At 47.1% G+C, this 22,187-nt stretch overlaps 1 protein-coding gene and 1 long non-coding RNA gene across 2 annotated transcripts; one reads left to right on the plus strand and one right to left on the minus strand.

Annotated features, from left to right (window-relative positions):
- Nucleotides 1-1,246: 1,246 nt before the first annotated feature.
- On the minus strand, nt 1,247-15,701 carry LOC130386297 (DDRGK domain-containing protein 1-like). Its single transcript, XM_056595126.1, has 8 exons — nt 15,483-15,701; nt 11,376-11,534; nt 10,284-10,432; nt 9,408-9,509; nt 7,527-7,649; nt 7,224-7,262; nt 3,851-3,956; nt 1,247-2,159 (listed from the first exon to the last, which is right to left on the minus strand). The coding sequence occupies exons 1-8, from the start codon at nt 15,568-15,570 to the stop codon at nt 1,999-2,001; spliced, it is 927 nt and encodes a 308-aa protein (XP_056451101.1). The 5' UTR covers nt 15,571-15,701; the 3' UTR covers nt 1,247-1,998.
- Nucleotides 15,702-15,971: 270 nt separating this feature from the next.
- Nucleotides 15,972-20,179, plus strand: LOC130386236 (uncharacterized). The gene is made up of 4 exons (XR_008896101.1): nt 15,972-16,709; nt 17,071-17,187; nt 17,333-17,547; nt 17,757-20,179. It is a non-coding gene; the product is annotated as an uncharacterized LOC130386236 (long non-coding RNA).
- Nucleotides 20,180-22,187: the final 2,008 nt, after the last annotated feature.

Genomic DNA, 22,187 nt, shown 5'->3' on the forward strand with positions numbered 1-22,187 from the left:
AAGCCTTTAGTTTATCAAGCCTCACCTGTTAATTAAGCCTTTAGTTAATTAAGCCTCACCTGTTAATTAAGCCTTTAGTTAATTAAGACTCACCTGTTAATTAAGCCCTACCCATCTTGTCGTTGCCCATCAGGAGGAGGGTCTCTCAGGCTTCTCCCCCGTCGCCGTGGATACTGTGTTGGAGCAGCTGTGTCAGTTCCGGAGCCACGTGCAGAGCTTTGCCCTGGTCCCGTGGGAGGCCCCGCCCCCCCAGGGCCCCGGCTCCGCCTCTGCTAAACCCCAGGGAACCGGTTCTGTCATCTCTGAATGAACCGGTTCACAAGGGAACTGGTTCTGTCATCTCCATGGGAACCGGTTCTGTCATCTCCAAATGAACCGGTTCACAAGGGAACCGGTTCTGTCATCTCAAAATGAACCGGTTCACAGGGGAACCGGTTCACAAGGGAACCGGTTCTGTCATCTCAAAATGAACCGGTTCTGTCATCTCCAAGTGAACCGGTTCTACAAATGAACTGGTGCGTCATACGTGTAGGTGGACACGCCAACTTGTGATGTCAGAAGAGGGCAATTTTCAAAACGGCTCGTAACGGCTAACCTCACTCACGCCTGGTGGTCTAATATGTCACCTTGGAAAACCCGGTTCGAAGTGGGACGTGGTCCTCAGCTGAACCCGGTTCTTCAAGTGAACCGGTTCTTGTTCCCTTTGCCTTGGCGCCCACCCCTCCTCTCGGTGTCTCATCATCTACATGATGAGACACAGATCTTCTGTTGTCGACCCCTGATGTTGATGTTCTCCTCTCAGGACCGAGGGGCGACCTCCATCTGGGAGCTGACCAGGAGAAGGACCAGGACCAGGACTAGATCAGGACCAGGACTAGAACCAGGACCAGGACTAGATCAGGACCTAGACCAGGACCAGGACTAGACCATGACTAGGACTAGACCAGGACTAGACCAGGACTAGATAAGGACCAGGACTAGACCAGGACCAGGACTAGATCAGGACCAGGACCAGGATTAGACTGTAGACCAGGACCAGGACTAGACCAGGACTAGACTGTAGACCAGAGCCAAGACCAGACCAGGACCAGGATTAGACCAGGACTAGGACTAGGACCAGTCCTAGTGGTTCCCCCCCCCCCCAGCGTCTGTTTTATCGGGGTACATTTGCTGACCATCGATTGGACGAGGTTCATTGAAGTCAAAGTCTTAACTCGTTAATATCTGACGGACATTTCTGCTCTTGAGTCGACCAGAGGCACTTTAAAATGTGGAAGGATCGATGAAAATGATCAAAAGAATTGATTAGAGGGGACTGAAACCAACGTAACAAAGGAGATTTTTAGGTAAAATGGTAAAATGTTAGGGTCAAATCCATGTTGGGGTCTTCATGGAAGTCAGACCAATGTATCGGTTGATCGTCAGTCACTGAACTTCCAACCCTGCTGAGAAATGAAACCTTGTTACACAGAACTCTTTATTTAATGTGCAATCGTGTTTATTGATTTCATCATCTTCACACATCGGACGCCGTTTCATTTGTTACCTCATTCATTTGTTTTAAAATGACAAATCCAATTAACGGCAGAACTCCAGTTGGTAATCTGAAAATGTTGTCAACAAATCAAATAAAACGTACAAACAGCTTGGCAGGTCCGGTGGTCTGATGATTGACAGCTCGGATACTGGATGAGTTTCAACAGTGAACGGCGGCCCTCGGCGTAGCTATCACCTGGGGAGGAGGCCACCGCGGCCATTTTGTGAGTAAGCTAGGAGGTGGCCATTTTGCGAGGAGACGGCCATCTTGTCAGCGAGCGATGCGGCAGCCATCTTGTGAGTGAGGAAGCGACCACACAAGATGGCCACTTCCTCAAAAAAATGTCCGCTTCCTCCTAGCCCTTAATCACAAGAGTGACGAAGCAGTCGCCTCCATCTTGCGAATTAGCGACCCACGGCGGCGGCCATATTGTGACCACGGCGGCCATCTTGTGGCGGCGGTCAGGCCTGGTTGCGGAGCACGGGCGTGAGGTTGATGAGGGAGTTGCTGGCCTGGGCGAGCTCGGCGATGGAGACGCGCCCCCTCTGCTGGATGAAGCGCGCCACTGCACTCAGCTCCTCTGGGCTGATGGAGATGAACTTCCCCCGGTCGTCAATCACACCTGGGGGGCGGGAACATTTAAAAACATGTTATGGGTCCCTGATTGGACCGCCAGGTGAGTCTAACCCTGCGTTCACACCAAAAGATGCAAAAAGTTGCCGCGCAGCACGATCCCATTCAAAGTGAATGTAGAGACGCATTGCGGGTTTGCTGCCGGACCACTTGCTGCAGAGAAAACCGGCAGCAAAATTTGATTTGTGGCGCGGCAAAATTTGATTTGCAGCGCAGCACGCCCGTGCCCGCTGCCGGGCACGGGCGGCGGGCGCGTTCACGTATTTCGCGGCGCGACAAATGCTGCTCGAGTTGAAATATTTCAACTTTTCGGCAGCAAACGCGTGATGACAGCCAATCAGCGTTCAACAGCGTTGCCACTGAGTGACATGCCGTAACAGCCAATCAGTGTTACTCCCTTGGAGTGACCTAGAGTTCACTACCGTTACATTTATTCAGTAACTCGAAAAAACCCACAAATCAGCATTCTGTAGTGTAGTTGTGTTTACAGTTCAACTAAACTATGAGTATGCTAAAGGAATAGAATAACAACCCCAAACAAAACCCAGTTGGGTGCCAGGCAGCACCAGCCTTCCAGGCTCCGAATGGTCTCATGAACCCATAAACGACGGGCATTCCGACGTCCCTCCCTCTTCCACAACAGGGAAAGACATGCAATGCTCGTAATGTCGGCCATGGTTGTGAATGAATTCAGAAGCACCGCGGGCAAAACTTGCCGTGCCGCGAAACTTGCCGTGCCACGAAACTTCCCGCGCTGCAAAACCTTTGCTGCGCCGCAAAACCTTTGCTGCGCCGCAAAACTTTTGCTGCGCCGCAAAACTTCGATGACAACGCGTTCGGGCAGTAAATGCATCTTTTGGTGTGAACGCAGGGTAAGGGCCCTGATTGGACCACCAGGTGAGTCTAAGGGCCCTGATTGGACCACCAGGTGAGTTTAAAGTGTAATTCCAGCAACAAAAAAAAAAGTCCTTCGTTTTATGTGCAGGGACCCTAGTCATGCTACTGCAGAGGTTTGGTGCTATTTTTAGCAATATCAGTGGTTCAAAAAAGCAGATTTGGAAGAGAAACTCACTGCCCCAAGCCAATAACATGGAAGCCAAACATTGCGCCGGGCAAACTCTAATACTAGATTTTCAATGAAAAAGGTATCTGGAGGGCTTATTTGATGGGTTTCCATGCCAAAACAAAGACCCTGGGTTGAATATAAGGGATTCTGATTGGACCACAAGTCGAGTGTGATTAGCCGTTACAAGCCGTGTCCACCTAAACGTAAGCTGGATAAATCAGTCCACCCAGTTTACTGTAGCAAACGTTGCTAATCCATCCAGCGTACTTCTAGTTTGGCACACCCACTTGTGATGTCATTAAAACACAGGAAGAGGCGGAGCTTCAAATAAGTGATCTGAGTTTAAGGGCCCTGATTCTACCACCAGGTGTTAGTGTGATCAGCCTTTTGAAACACCCTTTTATGCGTCACAAGTGGGCGTGTCCACCCAGACGTACGATGGCCGTATGCCCACTTGTGATGTTCCTAAAAAAACAGGAAGTAGGCAGAGTTTCACTCACTCACCTGGTGCCACGACATCAGCCCTTTAAATCAATTAAAATCAAAAGAGACAGACGGACACGCCCACTTGTGATGTCACTAAAACACAGGAAGTAGGCAGAGCTTCAACACACCTGTGAGGGAGCCTTCAGCGAGGAGGTCTTGCAGTCTGGCGATGGCGTCCTGGGTTCGCATCCCGAAGTGTGACGCCAGGTCTTCAAGGAGAACCACCTTGGAGTCCTGCCGGGAAAAAAGCGAGCTGAGGCCAAACCACGTTCGACCAAACCACGTTTGACCAAATCACGTTCGACCAAACCACGTTCACTTTAGAAACTAAATCCAAAAAACGGTTTCTAAATCATCTCAAACGGAGCGATGTCATCCCCACAGAATTGTTATCGTAGGGGAAAAAAAGTCAAAACATGTCAAGAGTTTGACCATTTATGGTGCAATCGTTCAGTTAAAGGCTGTAGAGAAAACACAATGAGAAAGACTACACGTCTCGCAGGGCTCCAGAGTGCGCCTAATTTGGGCGCACATGCGCCTAGAATTCGGGGTAGTGCGACCAAATATTTTATTTGGGCGCACCGGTGCGACTGAAAATGTATCTGGTATAATTAGTATTATTTATTTTTTTAGAGCAGTCTATTCATAATATTGTAATAACCACGGAAGAGGCAGTGAATGAAGTATTGATTAGACAGCGATTTATTAGACACCTAATAAACCGTTGGAACACGCAAGACCGGTAACAATAGAAACGCCGGGAAACAAACCCGCGAAGCCCAATCCAGGGGCCTGTACTACGAAGCTCGATTAGAGGGTTAGCGAGGTATGTTGAGCTGAAAGCTTGGGTTAGCTGTACCATGAAAGTCGATCTCTTTTTTCTTATCAACATGGTGACTTAGGCACTTATCGTACAGGCGTCTCTCCGGAGACAGAGGGTTTTTCGGGACAGAACCGATCCCTTGGCATTGTCTGACGATATTCTTTATGAGAGATACAGATTCGGCATTTATTTAAGGCATTTATTTAAGATATTATTAATCAATGGCGTAAATATCAACGGTGCAACCGGTGCGCAGCTGCCCGGGTTGCCCCCCCCCCCCTCAACAACTCAAAACTTGGGTGCACCATAAATACGTGCTGGTGCACCCAAATTAAAAAATGTAGGCGCACCAGTGCACCCAAGGAAAAAGTTAGTCTGGAGCCCTGTCTCGTATGTGCCGTCACGCTCCCTGCGACTGGCGTGGACAAGACCAACAATCTCCCCATCGGCATAACTGGAACTCTCCACATGCCCTGACTTATAATGGTTTCACCTCTTTAGATGCTGTTATCCTCCCCTTGGGAAAGAGCAGTGAAGTGGAGCAGAGACATCGCCATGTCTGTACCAGAGTGGTGCTGACGTATGCAGGGGCGGTTCTGGGGGGTGGCCAGCCGGGGCCAGTGCCCCCGTAAAACTGAACTCGTACCCCCCAGTGGCCCCTCCTTCAAACATTTTTCTTTTTCTTTTTACCTCCGTCCGGCCGGTGGGTCGATTGCTTGCGATGGTGTGGCACTGACGCACAAGGTGGAACTTGAGATTTATAATATATAATTTTGACTTTATTGCTGTTGGGGATGTATGATACTGAGTGGTTTGATGTCAGTGAAGGAAACCCAAAAGGTTGTAATATTGACGATTGCTTTAACCAATTAAACATTTCAAATGTATAACATTGACAATTGCTGTAACTGAAGGAAACACTTAATACTACGCTACTGAAATAAACTCTGTGACGGGAAAAAGCCAATTATTGTATATTGTGTTTTTGAATGCCGTTACAGTATTAAACTAAATATTTTGCATCCCGGGTTCAATTTGACCCTCCAACAAAACAACTGGCACGGGTCTGGCCCCCCCCATGCTCCAATTTTCATGGGGGGAGGGAATTCATGAAAATGCATCATTCGCGTCGAGAGCAACGAAGAGCTGTAATTCCCAAAGAGGCCTCACACAAAACCTAACAGTATCAAACCTCCTTGCGATAAATTTTGTTTTTCTTTGCATGAGAAATTATAATTTAAATGCACATAAAACGTGTGTAATCCAAGGCATTGAATGACTGGGATCAGAAAATAATTCCTTTCTCTCCATTGCCTCCCATTCAAATTTTCCGAGCCGGAAGGGGCGCACTTACGAGCTCTTTTGAATAGTTTCCTGTGGAGAAATGTGTTTGAAGTTAAGTCAATTTTTGTGGGTGTTTGAAGAGTTTTCTTTGTGTCTGTGTGATGGCTTATTTAAGTAAGGCATAATGTGGGCGAACAGGACACCGACGACAAGTGGAGGGCCTTGCTTCGCCCTGAAGGGGCTTAATGCTACGGCCACACCAAACGCATCACTCGCGTTTGGGGCGTCAAAAATCGGCATTTTTGCATAGGGAACCATTGGTATAGGCGCGTAGACGCGTTACACGCGTTGAAGCGTCGCGTTAGGGGCGTTAGACGCGGCAGACGCACGTAATTACGCACGTAAACGCAGTAACGCGGCCAACGCACGGAGTTCAAAAAAATCGAACTTTCAACCCTCCAACGCGTGATGCTTAGCCGTGATAGCCAATCAGCGTGGAGCTTGACCCGACGTCACTGGCAGAAAGTAGTGACACTTGCACAGAAGCATATGGCGGACATCTTTGTTTATTCAAGGTGGAAATAGTAACATAGTTACGCCATTAAATGCGTTTATGTAAACATTTTTTGCGAGAAATGCATTTTACTTTCATAATGTTCGCTCGGTGAATGTGAAGGATGTTTGGTTTGATAGTTATGACAAGAGGGAACACACCATTCACTTGCATGGACAGCGTCTCTGGTTGCTAAGCAACCTCAACGTCTTGGCGGACTATATCTCTGCTGATCGGGGCCTGCCCGTAATTCCGACAACACATTGATCCGACGTCTCAATGGTCCGAAATATTTCCCATTAGATCGAAATGCCAATATGCCGACGGTTCAATGTTCCGAAAACGGAACCCATTGGTCCGTTTGTCAGACTTTTAAAAAAGGAGGCGCATTAGGCCGACGGTTCAATATGCCGAATAGGCCTACATATAAAGAGTTTTATACCTCGCTCGCGCTCTCTCTCGCTCTCCCTCACTCCCTCTCCAAAATACAACATAGGCCTACATATCACGTTCATGATGAATATTGGAGAGCAAAGTGACAACGCTTCACTTAATTTCGACACTGTGTTTCAGCACCATGGACAGAGAGCGTAGGTCTAATTCTCAACACACACACACACACACACACACACACACACACACACACACACACACACACACACACACACACACACACACACACACACACACACACACACACACACACACACACACACACACACACACACACACACACACACACACACTAAAAGCCCACTGTAAACACAGTAAACAACACATATAGGCCCACACACAGCTACTTAAGATGTGTATGTGTGTGTGGGTGTGTGTGAGAGCTCACCTCTATATATTGGATGAACTCTTGCAGCAGGTTGCGTGACTGTAACAGAGAAACCAAACATTGTTACGTGGATGCTGATCCCCCACACCCCAATACGCGTGTGAACCACTTTAACAAACCAGGTTCGACCAAATGTGATTCGACCAATCGTGGTTCGGCCAAACCACGTTGAGCTACTGCCAAACAACGTTCGGCCAAACCAGGTTCGGCCAAACCAGATTCGGCCAAACCAGGTTCGGCCAAACCAGGTTAGGCTTGGTTAAGTGTAAGACGTGGATTGTGTGTTCTGAACCGGAGTCGTACCTGGTCCTCGCTGAGAGGCTCCGCCTCCCCTTGCTCCTCAACGATGAAGGAGGCCTTCAGCTTGAGGTACTCCTCCTCCTCCCTCTTCCTCTCCTCCTCCCTCAGACGGTGCTCCTCTTCCTCCTGATGAGAAGACGAAGGGGGGAGGGGGGGGTCAAACTTGAGTGGCACTTAGCAACAGCTCTCAGCATCGCGTGGCGCCTTCTTCTCCTCCACCTTTACCTCCTTCTGCTCCTCCTATACTACCTCCTCCACCTTTACCTCCTCATTCACCTCCCTCTGCTCCACCTTTACCTCCTCCTCCTATACCTCCTTCACCTCCAACTTTACCTCCTCCTTAACCACCTTCTACTCCTCCTTTACCCCCTCCTCCTCCTCCTTTAACTCCTCCTCCTCCTCCAACTCCTCCTCCACCTCCTTTAACTCCTCCTCCTCCTTTAACTCCTCCTCCTCCTTTAACTCCTCCTCCTCCTTCAACTCCTCCTCCTTTACCTCCTTCTGCTCTGACAGCCGTTTCCGCTCCTCCTCCTCCTTTAACTCCTCCTCCTCCACCTTTAACTCCTCCTTTAACTCCTCCTCCTTTAACTCCTCCTCCTTTAACCCCTCCTTTAACTCCTCCCCCTCCTCCTTTAACTCCTCCCCCGTCTCCTTTAACCCCTCCTCCTCCTTTAACTCCTCCTCCTCCTCCTTTAACTCCACCTCCTCCTTTAACTCCATCTCCTCCTTTAACTCCTCCTCCTCCTTTAACTCCTCCTCCTCCGACAGCCGTTCCCGCTCCTCCTCCTTTAACCCCTCAGTGTTTCCCCTACCATTGTTCAGGCCTGGCGGGCCGCCAGGCCAACGAGCGCCCCCGCCAGGCCAACAACCGGCCAAAAAAATGAAAAAGAGAAAAAAAAAAAAAAAAAATGTTATTTTTTTTTTTTTTTATTATTATTATTAGCCATAATATCATAACCATCCAAGCTCACCACCAGCTATCTCAATATGTATTGGTGCTTTATGCTCCTGTACATGAAATTAGTTTACATTAAATCAACTTTGTTTTTAGAAAAACACTGTTCAGCGTTTCCCACACATTGACGAGACTATGGGCATGATAAAAAAAATTTTTTATCATTTTTTCTTTACCTTATTGCTCAGACGAAGTTTGAAGACATACAACCCCCCCCCCCCCCGGTCAACAATCGCTCCACCCCCCCCCCCCCCCGGTCAACAATCGCTCCACACCACCCCCCCCCCCCCCCCCCCCCGGTCAACAATCGCTCCACACCCCCCCCCCCCCCGTCAACAATCGCTCCACACCCCCCCCCCCCCCCCCCCCCCGGTCAACAATCGCTCCATACCTCTCCCCCCCCCCGTCCAACAAATACCAACAAATACTCTAGCATCCCGTGAAAAATTTATAACAAATCACACTATCAGCTCTTACCACCGGGCCTAAAAAAAATTCTAGGGGAAAGACTGCCCCTCCTACTTTAACTCCTCCTCCTTTACCTCCTTCTGCTCCGACAGCCGTTCCCGCTCCTCCTCCTTTAACTCCTCCTCCTCCTACTTTAACTCCTCCTCCTCCTCCTCCTTTAACTCCTCCTCCTTTAACTCCTCCTCCTTTAACTCCTCCCCCTCCTTTACCTCCTTCTGCTCCGACAGCCGTTCCCGCTCCTCCTCCTTTAACTCCTCCTCCTCCTACTTTAACTCCTCCTCCTCCTCCTCCTTTAACTCCTCCTTTAACTCCCGCTCCTCCTCCTTTAACTCCTCCTCATTTAACTCCTCCTCCTCCTTTAACTCCTCCCCCTCCTCCTTTAACTCCTCCTCCTCCTTTAACTCCTCCTCCTCCTTTAACTCCTCCTCCTCCTCCTCCTTTAACTCCTCCTCCTCCTTTACCTCCTTCTGCTCCGACAGCCGTTCCCGCTCCTCCTCCTTGCGTCGCTCCTGGTCTCTCAGCTCCTGCAGCTTCTTCCTCTCCTCCCGCTCCCCCAGCTCGGCCTGGAACCAGAGGAAGAGATCAGCACTCTGATTGGCCCACCTCTCTCTGAGCCTCCCTCTGATTGGCCCACCTCTCTCTGGGCCTCCCTCTGATTGGCCCACCTCTCTCTGGGCCTGTCTCTGATTGGCCCACCTCTCTCTGGGCCTCTAGTCTCTGATTGGCCCACCTCTCTCTGGGCCTGTCTCTGATTGGCCTACCTCTCTCTGAGCCACCCTCTGATTGGCCCACCTCTCTCTGAGCCTCCCTCTGATTGGCCCACCTCTCTCTGAGCCTCCCTCTGATTGGCCCACCTCTCTCTGAGCCTCCCTCTGATTGGCCCACCTCTCTCTGGGCCTCTCTCTGATTGGCCCACCTCTCTCTGGGCCTGTCTCTGATTGGCCCACCTCTTTCTGGGCCTCTAGTCTCTGATTGGCCCACCTCTCTCTGGGCCTGTCTCTGATTGGCCTACCTCTCTCTGAGCCTCCCTCTGATTGGCCCACCTCTCTCTGATTGGCCCACCTCTCTCTGAGCCTCCCTCTGATTGGCCACGCTCTCTCTGAGCCTCTCTCTTATTGGCCCACCTCTCTCTGATTGGCCCACCTCTCTCTGAGCCTGTCTCTGATTGGCCCACCTCTCTCTCTGAGCCTGTCTCTGATTGGCCCACCTCTCTCTGGGCCTCTAGTCTCTGATTGGCCTACCTCTCTCTGGGCCTCTAGTCTCTGATTGGCCCACCTCTCTCTGGGCCTGTCTCTGATTGGCCCAACTCTATCTGGGCCTGTCTCTGATTGGCCCACCTCTCTCTGGGCTCTCTTCGCTTGCTTCTCCTCCAGTTTGCGTTGCTTCTTGGCTCCCACTTTCCCGGTGGCTTGGAGGTTCTGCTGCTCCTCCTCCTGGTCGCTCTCCGCCCCCCCGATGGCTCCTCCCCCTCCTTCAGGGACCTCCTCTGACCAATCAGAAGAGGGATCCAATTTAAACAAAGGTCACACGCCTGCTAATCCATCAGATAAGGAGCCAGAGGCCTATTGTGTGTTTGTACGTTCTGGCACTACTCACAGTACTAAGCATGGTCGAGCTTCTTACCCTAGCTATCTCTGTTGTCTACGGGGAATTGGGTTAACCTAGTTATGGTTAGTGAGTGGCCCTTGGTTCTATGAACATCCTTACTGTACCGACAGAGATATATTGTTGTTTCTCTTTCTTCTGACAACTGGACTTATTCTAAGTCGCTTTAGTTAAAAGCCTCTGCTATGCATGTAAAAAAGTTTGAATGTAAAAAGTAAAATAACTACCTAACTAAGGGGTAACCAGCTAACTACGGGATAACCAGCTAACTACGGGAAATCCAGCTAACTACGGGATAACCAGCTAACTACAGGATAACCAGCTAACTACAGGATGACCAGCTAACTACGGGGTAACTAGCTAACTATGGGGTAACTAGCTAACTACAGGATAACCAGCTACCTACGGGATAACCAGCTAACTACGGGGTAACCAGCTAACTACAGGATAACCAGCTAACTACAGGATAACCAGCTAACTACAGGGTAACTAGCTAACTACGGGGTAACTAGCTAACTACGGGGTAACTAGCTAACTACAGGATAACCAGCTAACTATGGGGTAACCGGCTAACTACGGGGTAACCAGCTAACTACAGGATAACCAGCTAACTACGGAGTAAACAGCTAACTACGGGATAACCAGCCAACTACGTGGTAACCAGCTAACTAGGGGATAACCAGCTAACTACGGGGTAACCAGCTAACTAGGGGATGTAAAGGTAAAACCAGCCACCCACTAGAGAGGGGGATGGCCCTTTAACTTTGAGGGGAGGGTTCAACCTCCCGGTTGACCTCTGACCTCCGGGTTGACCTCTGACATACCGTTGTCGGAGGGCTCTCTCTGGGCGCGGCGCTGCGCTGCCACGCGGGCGTTGAGGTCGCGGCGGCGGTGGCGCGGGGCTCCGGCGGCGCGCTCCTCAGCTCGCGGGGGCGGAGCCCTGGCTCCGCCCCCCTCCGGCGTTAAGGCCTCATCGCCGTCCACTGGGGAGACACACGGGGTCACACGGGGTCAGAGGGCGACGGCGTTGCCCTCTGACCTCGTAGCTATCGCCCTCCCCCCCCTTACACTTTTACAACGACCCATTTTAGTTTTGTATTATATCTTATTAAATGATTTTATTTGATCCTATTCTATCATTTTATTTTTTATCTTTTTACTTGTATACGTATTATTAAATTAGTTTATTCCATCCTCATTTAGTTTATCCTATTTTATCATTTAAATCAACACACAAAATATGTGCAATCCGGGGCATATAAAGACTGGGACCAGAAGATAATTACTTTCTCTCCATTGAAACCCATTCATAATTTTCGATCTCATAGGTCCCATGGGCTCTACCGGAAAGGGGCGTGACTTCGCCACTATTTCCAGCAATGTGTACGCACCAGAAGGCGCGATAATGAGACAGCTCGCCAGTGATGACGCTCAAGGCCTCCACACACCGGCGCCGCAGCGGCGCGGCGCGCATTTTACGCGCGTCAAAAGCACGCCCCTAGCACCAACAGGAGGCGGCGCGACGGCCGCGCTGGAGTATAAAATCAGGAAGTCACCTGTCAATCAACCGCAGCAAAGAGACGAAACGCAATGGGTGGGTAGCCTATTGTAGCCTAGTTTATTTATTTTCCATCTTTTTGGCTGAATAATTTGAAAAATGTATAATCTGCGAAGTGAAAGTATGTTTTCAAGCATCAGATCAACTTAGTTTGTGGGGCACTTTATCGTTTTATTTACTGTCATTTCTTATTTATTTTATATTTTGCCATTATTCATCTACTGCATCAACAATCTCAATAACTGCAGGCCCTTCTATTAAGCCTTTTTAGTATATAGTGCAGTCACCTTTTAAGGCCAATTGTTATTGTGTGTATTTATTGTATTGAGCTCCTGGATGGCTTTATTGATCCCCATTGGGACCAATACAGTATCTATCTATCTATCCATCTATATAGCCTTAACATAGCCACACATTTACATGTATGCAGCCAGTAGTTATCCATTTTAATTGAGCAAGCTCTTTTTCATTTTATTGAGTTTTTTTTATTTCAACAGAATAAATAACTGTTGCCAGACAGAGGGGGGCTGCCCTTCTTCTCCTGCGCTGTAGGCGGGCAAGGAGAAGACGAAGGGTTTGGGTGCACCCCATCAATGAACAGAGACAAGAACAGGGGGTATGCCACAATCTGGTCCAGGAGCTCCGTGCAGATCCTGAGAGGCACGCCAATATTTCAATTCGCCACTAAGTGTGCAATGGCAGAACCATATGGTGCAGCCTATATGATGACCATCTAGTTATTATCCCTCTCTGGTATACTCTTTTGCATATATATATATATACTTTTTTTTTTATCCCTCTGGATAAATACAGTGATGTTATTGCTGTGCTGGATTCAGTAGCCAGTGTATTTTATTTGAGTGCTCGAGACACTTAATGTTATTTTTCCTTAAATCCAGAGAGACAGTTAATACATGATCTGATACCAGAGAGACAGTTAATACATGACAATGTATTTTTGAGCTTTGCCTGTGTTTTCTTTTACTTATCTATTTTATTGTATGAGAATGTTTCTATGTGAAGCACTTTGAGTCTGCTTCATGTATTAAAAGTGCTATATGAATGAAGTTGCCTTGCCTTGAATAAAAAAATATATATTACAAGTAATCTGGTTTCTACCTACATGGTGTGATTATATGTGACTTGATTTCGTCTATTTCCCATTATGGTTAATGGTTTGGGTACTTAGTCCACCATTGTTGATTTCTCACCTGAAGATCCAATCTCCAGAGCTATGGCTCGCCAGGCAATGACCTTTTTGGAGTTGTCTTTGTAATGACGGGTACTTTGGTCATACAATTCGACATATTTTTCCACCTCGACGACCAGTCTCTCATCGTCCATTCTCGTGATTGTTTCTCACAAACGAAAGAGGGCGACATCCAGTGGTCAGGGGTAGATATGGAGGTGCCTACGGGACCCGGGATGTACAAACCAGCTTTTACAAAGCGCTTTTTCAGGGGCGGCGACGCTCGGGAATAGAACATTGTCTCAAAGAGTAGTTGGGCGGCGCGGCGCGGAACGCTGCCGCGCAGCTAGTCGGCGCCGGTGTGGGCTAGTACACCCGGAATAATGGGGGCGGAGTTTTTGACGCGCCGCTGCGGCGCCGGTGTGTGGAGGCCTTCACGCTTACGCCCCGTGCCCACTACATGCGTCCGTTACGTGATCCCCATTTACTTTAATGGGGACGGACGCGCAATGCATTGTGGATCCGTACGTTCCGTTGGAGCCTTCGGCTCAGTCAAGAAGTTGAAATATGTTCAACTTTTTCGGCAGCGACGGATCCGTCATCCAATCAGATCGCGTCTGCAAATTTAAGCACTGTGACGCGACTCGGGCTCTGACGATACTGGAAAGCGGGGAAAGCGGGTCATCTTGCATCGCAACAAGCAGGAAGTAGCGGGAAGAACCCGGCGAAGCGATTAGATTGGCTGACGGATGCCTCTGCAAAGACTACTCCCCCATCAGTCAGCCACGCCTTCCCACATCAGTCAACGGACGCATGTAGTGGGCACGGGGCGTTACACCGGGATTCCACCGGACGCGCATGCGCCGCGGAACGGCTGCACCGCGGAACGGCTGCGTCCTCTGCCCTGCGTCCATTCCTACCGGGCGCGTAAAGGCAGCGTAGCGCTGCCTTGCGAGCCAGCCGTATTCACGCGATAATCCTAAACCTAATGTACTCACCTTCCACTCCCAAAACTATTGCAATTAAATGCCACGCTATGTCCTGTCTGACATTTTCCTTATAAAAAGGATGATTTGGTACATAAATGACTTCATGTTGCTGAACTTCGACAATGAGTCTCTCGTCGTCCATGTTGCCGACCCTCTGAGACCCTTTGATTGATTGACTGCTGACCCGGTGCCACCGGTCATGACGTAATAATGTTGATGTGAAGTTACATGAGCTGAGTATTGTGTTTTATTTTGAAAATTGACCGGATGCTCTATGGCTTTTACTTTTCACTTCCTGCCCGGCTTGACCTGCTCTGTCGAAATTGACGCGGTTTAGCAGCGGCTCGCGGCAAAAATAGAATTGGACGGAAAGATAGCACCGCGGCGCGGTACGCCGCTCCTGGGACGCTGCTGAAACGTTCCGCGGCGCGCCCGGTGGAAATGGTCTCATTGATTAGAGTGGAAGCGATCAGCAGCGGTGATCGCGGCGCAGCCGTCCCGCGGCGCGTACGCCTCCGGTGGAATCAGGCCTTTACGCGTGTTCCCGACAGCGATCGTTCATGTGCACTGGGGAAACAGCCGGTTGGGAATCTTAAAGTTTTCACAGCATGTTTTTTTTATCCGATAAAAAAAAAGTCTGAACTTAACATAACTTAGTAGGATCAGTTTCAGGTTTGCATGCCTTTATTTCCTTGATGCCCATCACCTACTATCCTTTTGCTTTTATTTATGAGAAACACATACAGTATAGCCACTATATGGAAGGCAACACTTGCCCTTATCTAGAGCTGGTTTACCAGTACACAACGTTTAAAACTGAGCAAAGTCATGCCAACAGACGTTACAACGTCAATCCATAGTAAAGTATGTGATATGATGGTTGATTATTTTATATTGAGTAAAACGTTCATGTTCCGCCATGTTCATGCGCGTCACTATTAACCATACGACCCCAACTGGGCAACTCTGTTATCAAAATTTGGTCCGAGTTGCCGAACGGAAGTAGAATCATAACAGCGTCATGAGGTGGCGTTCACGCGAACTTTCCGACGTCGAAAAAATGTTTTTTTAACATAATTTCCAGTGATGTGAACGCACCATAAAGTGCGACAAACAAACCGCGACAACCTCACGATGAATACGTTTTGAAGAAAAAAAGAAACACGTTAAATAAGACAAAAGAAGCGCTCCTCACCGGGTTCAGCGCGTCTGCGCACTCCAGCCGTGAGGACGATCAGCACGAAGAGGACCGCGGCGGCGATCAAATACAACGCGACCTCCATGGTCCCGTCGTTATTATCGATTATGAAATGTTAGGAGATAGACAGGGCGTCAAGAAACATCATAAACATGCACAGATACGGACGGAAGAAGGCGTCAGCGTCGCATCTTCTTCTTTTTTAATTTGATGTAACGCTGCGCAAGAAGCAGCTCCTCACCGCCCCCTGCTGGCTGCCTGCTTTGATCCAATTATAACTTTATAGTTTTATAAATAACTCTAAATGCTTTAAACTTAGTTCCAGTTATAACTGTTTTGATAGTTATACAAAGCTTGTTCTAGTTATACATGCGTTTACAGTATTTGTAGTTATAAACAGGGCTACTTATAGTTACATATGTATTTATAGTTATGAACAGGTCTAGTTATAGTTATACATTTATTTATAGTATGTGTAGTTATAAACAGGGCTAGTTATAGTTATAAATGTATTTATAGTTATAAACAGGGCTAATCCTAGTTATAAATGTATTGATATGATTCATAGTTATAAACAGGGCTAGTTATAATTACATTCATAAATATGAATGTATTTATAGTATCTTTGAAGTTTCTCACAATTCAAATAAATGAACAAACAAGAAGTCAGCGACTGCTTGTAATTGGATAATATATGTTTTATAGGAATAGTGACTTATATACGGTAGGTGTAATGTAAAATGGGAATCGACTGAACAGCGATTTCTAGTGGCAAAGGACGGGACCGCATGCAAAGCTGGATCAAAACGGGGAGTTTAAAACGCACACACGTTATGTGTGTACAAATAAAACGCTCGAGCATACTATATATGTTGTATTAATGGGAGGCGTATTCATAAAAGGAAGACACAGGTTGATTTAAAGGTGTTTACTGCTTGTAAACACGGTAACACAGGGCGTCCGTCCCCCAAAAGAGTCCCCGACTTTAGTTCCGCAGTCGAACACCAAACAATGAGAGGCCGTTTCTCAATTCCAAGTAGGGAGAGCCGGGTCGATTGAAACACGGGACGATTGAAACACAGCGATTTACTCGAAAACCACGCAAGGCTTTCACGTCAAAATTCGTCACTACGTTCAGCAAGCAAGACTGGCCAACCCCGGGAAATGTTGTGTAATGACGTCACGCCGTTCAGATGTTATCCCGCAAACTTGTTTTCGAGAGCTGTAAGTAAAATCCTTCCTGCGGTAGTTTTTTTGTAATAAATAGTTGTCGTTTTTGTTTCATGCCATAATAATATGACTATACAACAGATGAATTAGTACTTAAACCTGTGATAAAGTGTGCAATGTCACAGTTTTGAAGTTTAGAGGTAAAAAAGGTTTAAGTGTCAGTAGTCGCTGTCGGGACGATTGAAACACCTGTTTCAAACGTCCCGCACATCACCATGCGTAATTGCGCGCACATTGCACGATCAATACCTGTATAAATTACAGAATTAATAAATGTTTTGCAATGATTAACTACTGCTTTGAATTAATAACATATTTTGAATGAACAAAACGTGTTTATCACATGCATCAACAGTTTACTGAGAGAAAAATGCCACGCGTAAAGAAGAACCATGTCGCGTTGTCACGCTACCTCAAGGGGAGGGCAGAGGAGGGCAGTGAAGCCATTCATATTGGGCTCACCCCTAATGAGGTCAGTGTTGTGAAAAGGGCTACATACATTTTTGGACAGGCACACATGTATGCTATGCACATAGTTTAATTAATAAATATGAACAAATAACATAAACATAAACACACAAATGTACATCAACTATTTACGACCCTGTGCATTTCAGCTGCCCATTCCCTGCATCCTGGTCCAGGAAGGACTGGATCACCTCCTTCATGGAGCGCAGTAGCAGCCTCCCCCTTCGGCGTCCAGAGGCCACTAGCCAACAACGGTTGTCCAGCTTCAATCAAAACAATGTCAACTTGTTCTACCAAAATTGAAAGACGGTGCTGGACCGGCACCAGTTCCAGGCCAAGGATATTTGGAACATTAATGAAACCGGTATTTAATATGAACTAAAACACAGCTATAAACACATAACTACATTTATAAAAATAAACTATGCTCACAACCATATAAATATGAAAAAAACGATATACACGTACCTAGATATCTAAATAGAAACGATGATAACAACTATATACATATAAAAACAACTATATACACATAACTATATATATACACAACTATGCTCACGCAACTATTTACAGGGGTCACCACTGTCCAGGTGCCAGACCGTGTCGTCGCCCAGATGGGGCAGAAGCAGGTCGGGTCAGTGACCTCAGCGGAGAGGGGGACCCTGGACCCAATTGAGAATCTCTCTCTCTCTCTCTCTCTCTCTCTCTCTCTCTCTCTCTCTCTCTCTCTCTCTCTCTCTCTCGCATATACTGTAAAATAGGCACACACACAGCTATCAGATGACATGAAGCACCAGACAAGGACACCTTCTAATCCCATTTAGGAAAAGCACATTTGGTCAACAATCATTTTCTGTAGAGCAATACAATATTGGAATTCACTGCCTACCGCTATCAAAGATATACATTCATTCTCCACTTTTACAGCACACCTTAAAACGTGGCTGTCCGTCAACTACTGCACACATTAATCTCTGTCAGAGGTGATGTGTCTGTCTGATGTGTCATTGTTGCCGCCACTCCATCTCTGCTACCTGCCTGCGCTATCTTTTCCCTGTCTCCTGTGTATTGGTTTTGTGACTTGAAATGCCTTGATGTCTTTGCCATCATCTGTTCATGTTTATTTGTTCTTGCTCCAATTGTGTCCAATATGTTTGTCTTTCTCCCCTTTTGCTTAGGCCTGCTGTAATCATAAATTGAATGTAATATATTTTATCCGTACTGTATTTTAGGTTGCCTATTGACAACTGGCACGGGACTACAGCTGGAAATTTGCCAAATAGGCTAAAGCTGCTAAGGGCCGATACATAGTCGACGCATACGCGTCCTGAAGGCTTCGCGACGCGACGCTTCGGCCGCCATTTGCGTCGACGCGTAGCAAAACGCGTCCTCCCAATTTTGATACGCGACGCGCCGATCCATGCAATACTATGCGTTGTCGGAGGGGGCGATACTGCAAATATTGTACGTTAATTTCAACTTTAGGTTATATTTACGGAAGAAAATTCGAATGAAATGGCGGGCGAAGAGGAAAAATTGTGCGAGCAAATAAGATTATATGAGCATTTATATGACACTTCATCCGTGTTACATTCCAACAAGAATGCTTTGGAGAATGCGTGGAGGGAGGTTGCAAGTGCAATGGAAAAATCGGTTGCAAAAGTTAAAACAGACTGGAAAGCTGTCCGGGACAAATACGCAAGAGCGCATAAAAAGTGGAAGATAGCGTGCAGAAGTGGTGCAGGGCAAATAACGTTCGGCTATCCTAAAATCTTGACCCAACTTAGCTGGTTGAGCGAGTGCCTCAGGCACAGGTCCACCGAATCAAATTTTCCGGTGTGTAGGCATAATCAACGTGTGTGTGTGTGGAGAGAGAGACTTTTTTCAATGTATTTTGTAATGGTAGGCTATTTACTTGGTCAGGATGTTTGAAAACAGGTGTCTTTCTGTAGGCAGGTGAGGGAGACGATGAGGAGGAGGAGGAAAGGCCTAATTTGCAGGCAGATCAGGCACCTCCATCAACCCCCAACCCCGCCTCATCCCTATCCCAATTTCCACTTCTATCTGACCCTCTAACCACTACCTCTTCCACATCTCACCCTCCCACCACTGTGATGGCTTCTACCTCTACCTCTTCCCTTCTTCCACCCCACCCTTCCCCCGCGACACGAGTGGCTTCTGCTACCTCTTCCTCACTATCCGACCCTACCACCACTCTGATGACTTCTGCCTCTTCTTCCACCCCACCCTCCCACCACCCTGACTGGAGTGGCTTCGACCGTTCCTCAGTCAGTTACCCCATCCCCCTACCCCGACATCATCAGCCTCCCGTGGGGGTAAAAGAAAGAGGAAAAGCATCAGGCCGAATATTGATCCATGCGAGACTGCCCTCCCCGATAGGCTGCAGGATATTCGGCAGGATAGAGAGAAGGAGATGGAGAAGGCGAGAGAAAGGGTGGAAGAGAGGGAGAATGAGAGAGAGAGAGAATGAGAGAGAGGGAGAGAGAAAGGATGAGGGAACGAGATATGAATGACATTCACTTCTCCTTTACTAATTACCTGTGCCAATTCATGCGAACCCTTCCACAGGGGCAAAGTGCTTTTTTGATGCGCGACATCAAACCGCTGATGCGGGATTATGAGCCAATTTAATGATTTTCTTGTCACCCGATATTCTTTCTATGACTGGCCTTATTTGTTTTAGCCTAATTTAATTAATTGTGTAATGTTTTGTGTTCACATTCTGTGTGTTCATGTTCTGTGTGAAACATAAGTTCAGTATATAGCCTCTTTGAGTGAATGAAATTTGAAAGTGTGAGTGAATGAAAAATGTGTGCATGTATGGTGGGTCAAGTTTCTGTATTTGATGAATAAACCCCTTTTCTCTAATGTTTCCTACCATATAATTTCTGTGGACATTATGCGCTATAGCTTTGGCTATAGGCGTACACTTAAATAATTCATTCATCTGTCAAGGCAGTAGCTCGTTGTATAAACATTTTATATGGATATGAATTAATGAGTTTGCCGCAAACCAAATTAGTTAACTTGTGTAATGTGATAACTAATAAATTACAAGTCATGCTTCCAAGTGACCAATACGTTTATTGGTCAGTGCGCATACCCAATCGTAGCACATTGTACTGGTGGGGAAACACGCCAGAATCTGACAGAAAATAATCTGCCAGCTATACTCCCTGACAGGAACCGCTCTCTGAGATGGTCTGGCTCTGCCGACCATACACCGTGGTCCGTCGACCATAATCCGATCCCCCTCAACATGCTGCCTCCACTCTCCAGGCTGGACGTCTCCGGTGTCAGCGGTCGTATCCACAAAGGAGGCGGGCATGTATCTGGCTCGTTCGGTGGATGCCAGGAAGTTGTGGAGAGCCTCGCACGCCTTCACAATCTTCACCGCCTTTTCTGGTTGGCAGTCAATTGGACGGCCAAAGATTCTGAAGCGCGCAGCCAATATGCCAAAGGCATTCTCCACTACGCGTCTCGCCCTGGCCTGTCGGTAGTTGAAGATGCGCTTCCTATCCTGCAGGTTAGTACCTAATGAAAAGACAAATAAGTGTCATGCAGTAACACAGAACAGGTGACAGAACAGATGACACTTGGCTGACTCCAACTTTACACGGCTTTTGAATAGTAATGGTCAAGTGTGCCATTGCGCGCACTGTGTGCCTGCATACATTTTTTTCCGTTAGACTAATTCATGTATAATTAATTAAATCATGTATAATTAATTAATTTAATTAAAACAATAAATATGTAAATCTATAAACGAGCTAACACACCAGAAGCCATACAAGACCCGTGCTGCGCGAATCTTTCTCTGGACATGCAGATTGAATGTAGCCGGGGGTGTTTTATCCAAGAGACCTGTGTTTATTTCCATCAGCTACCAATTCGTTTTTAATTACCTGCACAGGTCGCATCAGATTATCCTGTGGAAAGGCCTCTGGCCTACGATTATATATTGTCGGGGTGCGAATTATAGGCTCACGGCAACTGCCTACAGTGCCATAAGGTTGGATGTATTGCACAGCAGGTAAACTGTGCCATTACTTGTGCCCGGGTATGCATTTTTTTTAGTTTTAGTTTTTTCGTTAGACCGATGTATGATCATCATTAACAATATTATATATAATATATAATAATCAGTAAACGAGATACAACTATGCCAGCCAAGACCCGGGCGCGCTTTCTTTGACATTGCTTCTGGGCTTTATTCAAAGGCTGCGTTTATTTCCAACAGCTATTCAATATTTTTATTCTCACCTGGATAGGGACGCATCAGGTTTACCTGTAGGGTAAACCTGAAAAAATAAGGACTGGGCGTTGTGGTGCCTGGTAGGACAGCAGGGGCGAGTAGATTGAGGTTGTGTCACGTTAAAATTGTACCGGGGGCGAAAATTGTACACTTGTTTTTACTTTATATTTGTATTGTATTTAATTGTTTAATCGAAACAATAAAAAAATTTGCCCGCGAAACGGTCGGTCGCGTCAAATGACAAATGTTTTGCCCGCGAAACGGGCGATCGCGTCAAATGACGTAGGAGGGTTCTTGAAACATAATACAGATAACAGATCGCTAGATAACACTTGTTTTTACTCTATATTTGTATTGTATTGAATTGTTTAATCGAATTTAGCTAGTAAACTGAGTGTTTTAAGCAGGTTTCATAGTCTAGAATGTTCAAGAACCTTCCTACGTGATAGTTCAATCAACTTGGGGTTGGTTAACACAGGGTTGTGCGCGTCCACGCCAAACCTAAAAAGACGTGATGTATGGATCATGGAAACCCTGATCAATATGGCGAAACGGGCCGCTTATTTCAATGAAATGGAACTCCAGCTTCTCCTGGAGAGCTATGACGAGTAGAAGGACATTATCACAAGAAAAGGGAACGCTAAAGCCTCTGCAACCCGGAGAACAAAAGCCTTGCAGCGGATCTCTGGCCGCGTAAATGCGTTAGTTACACGTCAAAAGCAAGATTC

This window comes from Gadus chalcogrammus, chromosome 7 (assembly GCF_026213295.1).
Source record: "Gadus chalcogrammus isolate NIFS_2021 chromosome 7, NIFS_Gcha_1.0, whole genome shotgun sequence".
NCBI classification, from domain to species: Eukaryota; Metazoa; Chordata; class Actinopteri; order Gadiformes; family Gadidae; genus Gadus; species Gadus chalcogrammus.

Coding starts and splice junctions, on each gene's coding strand:
- LOC130386297 (XM_056595126.1), bottom strand. CDS start 15,570: ATGGAGGTCGCGTTGTATTTGATCGCCGCCGCGGTCCTCTTCGTGCTG. Junction 10,433..11,375: donor GAGAGAGCCCTCCGACAACG/GTATGTCAGAGG, acceptor CTGATTGGTCAG/AGGAGGTCCCTGAAGGAGGG. Junction 7,650..9,407: donor GGCTGTCGGAGCAGAAGGAG/GTAAAGGAGGAG, acceptor TCTTCTCATCAG/GAGGAAGAGGAGCACCGTCT.